The sequence below is a fragment of the Medicago sativa genome, chromosome 5 (genome assembly GCF_051527215.1).
Source record: "Medicago sativa cultivar Bolivia chromosome 5, Bolivia_mono, whole genome shotgun sequence".
Taxonomy (NCBI): Eukaryota; Viridiplantae; Streptophyta; class Magnoliopsida; order Fabales; family Fabaceae; genus Medicago; species Medicago sativa.
In genome coordinates, this window is record NC_140753.1 from 3560299 (window position 1) to 3569692 (window position 9394).

At 34.5% G+C, this 9394-nt stretch overlaps 1 protein-coding gene across 2 annotated transcripts; it reads right to left on the reverse strand.

The window, feature by feature from the left end:
* Nucleotides 1–703: 703 nt before the first annotated feature.
* Nucleotides 704–4520, reverse strand: LOC146919223 (cation/H(+) antiporter 18-like). Of its 2 annotated transcripts, none has more exons than XM_085712481.1 (4): nucleotides 4414–4520; nucleotides 3683–3909; nucleotides 2171–3172; nucleotides 704–2094 (listed from the first exon to the last, which is right to left on the reverse strand). In XM_085712481.1, the coding sequence occupies exons 2-4, from the start codon at nucleotides 3881–3883 to the stop codon at nucleotides 886–888; spliced, it is 2412 nt and encodes an 803-aa protein (XP_085568607.1). In that variant the 5' UTR covers nucleotides 3884–3909; nucleotides 4414–4520; the 3' UTR covers nucleotides 704–885. The 2 variants fall into 2 exon arrangements, with proteins under 2 accessions (XP_085568607.1, XP_085568606.1); XM_085712480.1 differs by having other exon boundaries at nucleotides 4185–4506.
* Nucleotides 4521–9394: the final 4874 nt, after the last annotated feature.

Here is a 9394-nt window from a genome sequence, read left to right on the forward strand (position 1 = left end):
TACAAAACGTTTGGGGGAACCAAACCAAACCCAAACCAGATTAAGAAAAAGGAACAATAGGAAAATCAAATCTATTTACAAATGTAACCAAAAAAAAAAAAATCTATTTACAAAGAATTCTTTCCTAACAAAGTCAGGAAGAGAATTCCATCAAAATGAGCTGGATAAGGAGTTACCAAGGTTAGCTAACCTATCCGCTAGAGATATGAGAATAGCCAAATTGAATTCCTATAAGTTTTATAGAACAGTTACTCCAATTATTTCTTAGTCTACAAGGAACAGCAGAAAAGTTTGAAAATGCCTAAATTGCAACCAAAGAATCACTTTCAACCAAATTTTTTGCCACCCTTTCTCCAAAGCATAATCAGCTGCTAGTTTGTTTGGGTGGGGGGATAATTGTTAGTGATTAATTGTTGAATTGCTTGTTTGTTTTGGTCGTTTCTGCTGCTAATAGCAATGTGATGCATGTGAGCTTGAAATCTACTCTATTTGATTGGTATTATTTTTTTTGACCAAATTGGATTTAGTAATAGGCAGCTAGGGTTGGTTGTGTTCAGCAAGTTGCAGGGAAATTTTGGTCTTGAATTAGCGTTAGCATGGCTTATATAAACCAACAAGACTAAGCATTTAAGTAAACAAAACAATCTTGAAAAAAAGAAAAATAGACTACACAATTTCAAGATATCATGATGAAAATTAAATATGATAATCATAACAACAAAATCTTTGATTATTTATATTCAATTCATAGATAAATTTGTTGTACACCTAAACTTTCTTATTTATGTCGAAATGGGTACAATGCAGGTTAGAACACTTATTCCCATCCCTGATGTAGCACCGTCCGCCCCATGCGCGGTTCACACCAATATAAAAACAGAGCAGTTAAGAAGATTCCGTGTCTCCATCAGGTGAATGTTCCTCCATTTCTGGGACAAAGTTTATTGGCACCCCATTGTGATACTGTTGCATCACCAAAACAGATGCTGTTGTGCGGAAATCTTGTGATGCCAACAAGCCACCAACAGGTCCTAATTCCGCGCACTCGCTTCTTTCAAGAGCAAAGGCCAATTCACCGTCCGGCCTTCGACCCACAAGAATTAAGTTGCAGAAATTAATCACGCGGATGGTAGCAACTGTTTCTGCAGCATCTTTTACTATTTTTTCTTCATAGATAATTGAGTCATCACTGGCTGTTTTTAGCTTAAATTCAGCAAGAAACTCGTCATCTTCAGAATCTGATACTGAATTACTGCTGGAAGAGTCTCCAACATCAACTTTGGTGATCTGTCCTACAATATTAGGTTCCAATAAGAAGCGAAAAACCACTAATCTTATGCCAGGGTGTTCGGCCATACGAGCTCCATAAGCAAGAGCTTCACGGTCGTCACCACCACCAAAGAAAAGCACAACAATGCAATAGGAAACATTACTTGCAGACACATGACATGAACCACCAAGCCCGCGATCAACAAAAATTCCAACTGAGCATGGTGCATGCTCGAGTATCCTTTTGTTAACCAATCGAAAATCGTTTCTTATAATGTCTAGTGAACCGTCTAACCTTTGTTGCTTATGAAATGGAAGAATGATGACAGCGGCTCTCTTTCTATCAGCAGTTGCACAAATGTCTTCATGAATATTCGCCATTGATGAAATTGCTATCATTGGTCGAACACACACGTGGCTTAGTTTTTGGTAAGCCTCGAACGCCACAATAACATGGACAGAATCTCCATGGTGACCTTTATCCCAAAACGGCAACCCATTTTGTCTTACCTTTTGTGCCATTAGTATCGATGAGGACCTCTCACAAAATTCTTTAAGGTGCATTGCATAGACACAAAGTGTGTCATGCTTCTTGATTCCTCTTGAAGCCTCAATCAAGTTTATCATCGATGGAATATTCCTTGAACCATGGAAACAGGCAAGAATCCTCAGTTGGCCGTCTGCATTTTTCCTTTCAATTGTTCTGTATTTGTAATTAGATTTTCTTTCTTTCCTCTTATATGCAGCTAACACAAGAGGAGTGGTCATGAAGGTAGTAATGAGAGCCATGAAAACCATAATAGCAAAGGTCTGATCATTCAAAACCTGCAGATACGATGATCGGTCACCATTTTAAATTAATTATAGGAATAATGAGGAGCAAGAAAATAAATTCGAATACCTTTCTATCTTTACCGATGTTGAGGACAATTAATTCAACCAAGCCTTTACTATTCATCAAAAATCCAAGCACTAAAGACTCGTTCAAAGGTACTTTACATAGAAGAGACACTACAATAGTCCCAACAATCTTCCCAAAACAAGCCGTAAATGTAACGAAAACTAGAAGACCCCATGACTGCAGCCCCTGAATGGTAGCTATGTTGGTCTTCAATCCACTTGACACAAAATAAAGTGGGAGTAATAGACCAGATACAAGATCCTCTATTTTCTCCACAAGAGCACCGGCAAACGCTCCATCTTTTGGAACCAAAATTCCAAAAACAAACGCGCCAAACATGGCATGAATTCCGATAGCATCCGTGACAAACCCAGCAGCCAGAACAGCAGCTAATGTAGCACATATGTATAACTCATCAACCGGCTCACCTTCATGGCATTGTTGGGCCATCCATTTGAAAATTGGAAGGACAATGAGGATTGAACATACAACAAAACCACACCCACTTAAGAAGACCCACAATGACACAAATGGAGATTGGCTATTGCCTGATAAGGCAACAGCAAGAGCAAGAAGAATCCAGGCTGCTACATCATTAACTGCTGCAGCTGACATAGCCATTCTGCCGACACTAGTGGTTAGAAGTTTTAACTCGGCCAAAATACGGGCTAATACAGGAAAAGCAGTTATAGACAGAGCGACCCCCATATATACAAGAAATGCGGAAGTATTTACACCTTTGGCAATTGTTCCCTGTAGAACAAACGATGAACCAATTCCTAGTGCAAAGGGTAAGCTTATTCCGGCAATAGCAATGGCAAGGACTCTACCTCCAGTTTTCCGCAGAGATTTAGGATCTAACTCTATGCCTGCTAAAAATAGAAAGAATATAAGACCAAGGTTTGCTAGAGTATCTAATACTGGAAGACTCTTGGGTGGGAAAACTGCATGTAGATAGCTTTTATTCCGTCCAAGCGCTGACGGCCCAAGTAGGATTCCTCCCTGTCATCATCAATAAGCAATCTAATTAACACACAAAAATAGAAGTTGAAAAAACCTCTGCTCTATTTTAGAAGGCAATTAGTAAGACTGACCAAATGTGGATTTAATGAAGTTCCAAGTGTGTTTAAACTCTCTGCGATTTTAATATGATTCAATTTTAATTTCTCTTAAACATGTGCACATTTTGGCATGTCTATTTCTCTAACATCTATTGTTGATTTAAGAACAGTGAATTTTTTATAGTCATATTGCATTCTAATCTCTACATAAAAAATTGACTAAATATTAGAACTTGTTTCATAGTTTGGACAAGTAGAACGTAGTTAAAACTCAAAACTGTGAAATTATATAAAAATGGAACACTCAAGGCTCTTATTGTTGCATTGTTTGCCAATTTCCCCACTAGTTTCTAATATATAAAATTCTTTACTAATATCAATTATTAATATCAGTTAACAAAAAAAAATCATTAAATTAAGTAAATACTTAAACAAAAATAAAAGAACTTACAACAATCTCTGCAATGACTCGAGGTTGCCTTAAAGGTTTTAGAAGATAGGCCAGTCCCCTTGTGACTGCAAGAACAAGACATATCTGTAAAATAGCCAATGGAAGTGCATAATCAAGAGGGTGATCTCCTTGAAATACACCATTAGACGCAGGCTGCATCGGCGGCGGGCAAACATTTCGAGCTGTGGTATTGGAAGTCATTTTGACACCTTGAAAACCACTATTTTCTGCAAAAAGGACACAAAATTGCACAGACATCAGTAACTGATAAAATTATGACCTGAAAATAGCATTGTAACACCGACACTTCTGATATAAGGCGTATGTTAGACACGAGACAACACATGTCATTACATTCAATTAATTCATTTTTTCAAATTTTAACTAGTGTCGACGTGTTTGTGTTAGTGTCAGTGTCGTGTGTCCGTGTTTCATAGGAAAATAGTCAATGACAACATGCAATGCTCCAAGAACAAAATAACATGCAACTATTCTTCCTAACCGGACAATCTCTTGCCGTGTCGTATTCTTTCTTGGTTTTCAGCTTGACAGGTTGATTATGAGGATTAAACTTGCACTCTGGAAAGTTACTGAGCAATCTCCCATCCAAAAACAAGTTTAAACTAACTTAACTGAGTTAGAAAATGCATCATTCATTTTCCTAAAATATGGTGTGAAACATTTCAAGTGGAAAAGTTTAACAAAAGAAAAGAAAGCTTAGAAAAAAGCACCTATTTAACTTGTAGTAGTGAAGGAGAGAAATAAGAGGAAAAGATGTAGAAAGGGATCTTGAGAATCAATCACACAAACTAGGAAATGTTTCCACTTTAAGTCGGTTTTGGGGGTTTAAATAAAAAAAAAAAAAAGTTTCTAAATTGTCGGCTTCGGGGCCACACGCCGAAAACCCTCTATAAAGGGAATAAGGTATAATTCCCCATTTAACCTTTTTAAGTCCCACCGTCCTAATTTTAAAATCACGTATCTTACTTAGGAGGAGAAGTTGGCATGTACTCATTGCACTGTACTTGAAGCATATTGGAGGCTACAACAAAACAAATATTTCCTTTAATAATAGCACTATCATGATGGAACTATAAGGATTCTCTATATTTTATAAAGAGTAAAATTGTCATTTTGGTCAAGACTCTATAACTCACTGTCACAATTTATGTAGTTTTACAAGTTCACCGTTTATTGTCTAAGAGAGATAATTGTTTAACATTTGTATGCAAGTATTTATTGCATATTTCAAATAAATATAACACAAATAAAGTTATTCAAAAAAATAATAATAAAGGTTCGTTGGTAAAGAAAAATGTATTAAGTTATGTGAACTTAATTAGTTGGTAATAATATTGTATAATATATGCAGAATTAGCGTTCGAACCTCAAACATCTAACTTATTTAAGGTGAATTTTTTACTATTAAGTTATTTGAAAAAAAAATATATCTTTTGAAAAGGAACAAAGTAAAACTTTAAAATAGTTTATATCTAAGAACAGATAATTTTTTGAGCCCTTTAAGGCCATAACTTACTAAAGAGAATAGTAACTTGCACCTATCCTTTTTTAGTTTTCTTTGTAGATCCCTCTATTCTCCTATCAAAATTAACACGCACTCTCTTAAATATATTCTCCTTAGTTCCCATCCTCTCCTCCCATTCCCAACACACTAGCTAGCATCAACCATTATTTGTCTCTTCCTCTTGCTATTATTTTCAAACTCAATATTTCCGACTCATGCTTGGATGGGTCTATGATGGACCCATGAAAACGAACCATTGTTTCATTGATATACAGTTCTTTTCAGATGAACCCATGAACTTGAATACTTGTTAATCGAATGTGTACTACTACTTGTACTTGTTTCAACCTTTAAGTCAACTTTGGGAGCTACATGTCCAAAATCCCATATATAGGACAATAATAAATATATAAATATAATTGTCAAGAAATAAATATATAAATATAAATATAATTTTAAATGGCCATTTAATAATCTTTGTATTTATTATTTTAAAACAGTTTAACGATCTTTTAAATCCTTAGTATTATAATAGCGGGAGTGGGACTTCCCTAAAAAAAATAGTGTGAGTGGGACTAGCACGATAATTTCCATAAATTTAATGATTACATAGATGAGAGTTATGCTTAAAAGGCTAAATTTAGAATTTACTGAATTTTAAATATTATAAATACATTGTTACAGTAAAAAGAAACAATTTATATTGTGTTATAATAGTAAAGTATACGTAATCCAAAGAAGTGGAAGAATTAGGTATCTTTTTTTTTTGGTCGAATGAAGAATTAGGAATCTACTTAGCGAGGAGAAGGATGTGGAGGTGGTGGCATGGGGACTCTTCCTTCACATTAAAATGGATGCCATTAATTTATTTGCTTTATAAAAGGGATGGACAATGTTTGCAATTGTCAAAACGAAAATTAACTGTTTACAGGGAAAAAAAATGTGTATTCACCATAGAGGAAAAACTGTGTGGCCTCAAGAGACATCAAATTGCAAATTCATGGTAAAAGTTTTTTTTTGACAAAAAAAAACTTTTACCATGAATTTTTTTTTCTAAGCAAGGAGAGAGACAGACATCAGGAGACAACACCGACATCCCAACTAAATGGTACCCCGGGAAGCCTCATTCCTATGCCCGTCAAACTCTAAAATTCAATTAAAAGGGGGAAAAAGTATGTACAAAAAGAGAGGGGGGGCTAGGCCAAAACCCTCAAAAAAGAAAAGCAATAGAATTTTGAATCCCATGACCCATATTCGCCAATTTGTCCGCACATCTGATACCTTCACGAAATACTACGGACATTCCAATATAACAGAATCATTTGGAAGATGGAGGACCACCCTTTGCACGGGTTTGATAGGGCGTGCCAATGACTTGCTTTTTACGATTTTGCTTCTGCCCCTTTGTAAGAACTTGAGTGAAGCCTTCATCAGCCATTCGTTGGTCATATTCACGGATTCTGGCCCATAAATCAAGACCATTCCAACTTCTTTACCATGAATTTGCAATTTGAGTTTGAACATATACATTCATAACACTTAATTTAGTAGTTTAAATGATCCCAACTTTTTATATTATTTCAAAGTGTCTAATTATTTAGCAATTCAACTATATTTTTTAAATATCTATACAATTCATCAAAAACTCTAAAATTGGTTTTTTTTTTTAAACATCTAAATTTGGTTTTATTTTTGGTTAAAAATTTATGAGAAAATATACTATGAGAGAATATACTATGAGAGAAAGTAGGTTTTTTAAACCTTATTAATCTCATATTATGAGATTAATAAGGTTTTATTAATCTCATAATATACGTCAAATTTTAATTTTACAATTTTTTAATCCAAAAAGTAAGAGAAAGTAGGCAGCTTAACTATGAGAGAATATACTATGATGCTTATTCCTCATAAAATTAATCTAGCTCAAAAATAAGTATATTCAGCCACACATATACATCCAACGATTCAAAAACCTTAGCAATATAGGACTTTAATACAACTTCAATAAAGAGTTGAATCTCCATTTGAAGTTAATGTAATAAAAAACCAAGAAAAATAGAGGACCTATATATGAAAAGTTGAAGACTGCGGTGAAGTCTAAACTCATAACTTCAAAATGGTGTAAGATTTTATTCTATGAATGTCAAATGTTAATAACTAGTTGTTAAATTAATATTTACTCGTTCATCTGGATTTGAACTCAAGACTTCTAACTCTTTAAACTACTAGTTCAAACCAGTTGAGTGATCCAATCCAAAAGAGGTGTATGATTATTACATGTGTTAAGAATACAAACTAAATGAATTTAATTTAATTTAATTTAATTTATCATTTATCCTAAATGAATTTAATTTAACCATCTAATTTGTTATCAAAATTTGACGTCAAATTTCTGGATTAAAATAACACAACTCTTTATTTTAGATGTCAATTTTTTGGATTGAAATGACATTACTCTTATTGAAAGGAACCTATTGTAACTTGTTCATAGGATTTATGGCTGCATCAATTTGATTACTACCACCAGCACCAACTGTTCGCATGATGTATGGCTGAATCAGTTCGGACATCTCCACCATCAATTGTTTCACCAGTTTTACCAAAGATGTATGGTTAAGTCCTCCAATAGGTGGCATTTCACATGGGAAAGGTGAAAACTTTTCCACCATGGGAAAGTTCATTTTAACCATTAGATTAATTAAAGAGTACCATCTTATCATACACTCTCAACATTATATTATTTCCTTTTGATTAATCCAACGGTTGCCTGGCAAGTAGAAAAAAGGGGGCAGTTCAGGTGAGAGAAACATCATCAATTTTCCTAATCCTAGTGATTCTTCACCACTGTGCAACTGCAACCTCTGATTTTAGTTTGATTTGATAATCATCATACACCCACCACCCCACATCATCATCGTTTAAACTTCATTTTTTTGCGGTATATTTTCAATCCAAACAAGATTTTTGCCCCTAAGGTCTCAAGTATCAGTTCTATGGGTCGTGTGAATATGTTTAGCCATTGAAATTTTGATTATATAAATTTAGTACGCAAATGGACAAATTTAATTTAACATAAAATTTGGTATTATCAAACTTAACAAAATCAGATCTGCATCATTTTCCTTGTCTACAAAAACATAAGAGGAATTTGGTAAGAAGAAAAATTGAAAAGGAAAATATGATATCAAAGTGAGATGGCTCCTCTGCATTTCCGGTTCAATGGGAATTAGAATTGAGATGAGATGTTGGGCAGTGAAGCAGCTAGTGGTGTGTTTGATGTTGCTGGAGGTGTGAAGGAGAGAAGGGTTGTGGAAGGTGTAAAAGAAATAATCTAATGTTGAGTGTCTATGACAATACCATTTAATCTAATGGTTAAAAACAACTTTCCTATGGTGGGAAAATTTTCCCCCTTCCCATGTGAAATGCCACTCCACAATATTATCATACTCTCTCAACACTATATCATTTTTAACACTATCTTTCACCAATTTCTCTCTCCTACGTTTCCTCTCTTCACCCATCACCACCACCAGCAGCAACCTCTCAAAATCACAATCCACCCAGTTACCACCATGGTTCCCATTCCAATAGCTTGAATTACCATTTTGCAAAACAAGAACATCTCTTGATTCACCATTTCTAGCATTTCAACATGAGTGTGGGAGGTTTAGATTTGTTTCCATTTGTTGGAATATTCTCACTTTCATAAAGCCAGGATCACAAAAATCATCTTCCTTACAACAATTTCGTTTTTCCCTTTTCTAATTTTCATGCAAATTAATTTAATGTTCATAAACATTCAACAGGTAACATTTTCAAAACCCATATGTCCTTAAAACAAATCAAACCCATGTAAAAAATCAAGACCAAATTTTTTATTCAATGATTACAAATTGATATAAATGAAGGTTGAACTCCATTTTCGAAATCCATCCATATATAAAAATTAAGATCCATTTCAGCTCATCAACATTCTACTGTTTTGATTAATATGAATTTTTTGTTGAATTCTAAATCTGAGATTTTTGATGAATGAAAGGGAAAGGATGAGGGGAAGAGAATAAATGAAGTTGTTTAAGTGGTTGGATAAGCAATTTTTGTGTTCTGGACTGAAAACTGAAAACCAAGACCAGGATAGAAGATTAATAGTGTAGTGGTGGTTGGTGGGTGCATGAGTGGGGGAATGG

What these genes read in the sequence shown, in the direction of transcription:
- LOC146919223 (XM_085712481.1), bottom strand. Translation starts at nt 3,883, where the DNA reads ATGACTTCCAATACCACAGCTCGAAATGTTTGCCCGCCGCCGATGCAG. An exon ending in GAGTCATTGCAGAGATTGTT is followed by an intron (nt 3,173 to 3,682) that starts GTAAGTTCTTTT and finishes TGATGATGACAG; the next exon opens with GGAGGAATCCTACTTGGGCC. An exon ending in ACATCGGTAAAGATAGAAAG is followed by an intron (nt 2,095 to 2,170) that starts GTATTCGAATTT and finishes TCGTATCTGCAG; the next exon opens with GTTTTGAATGATCAGACCTT.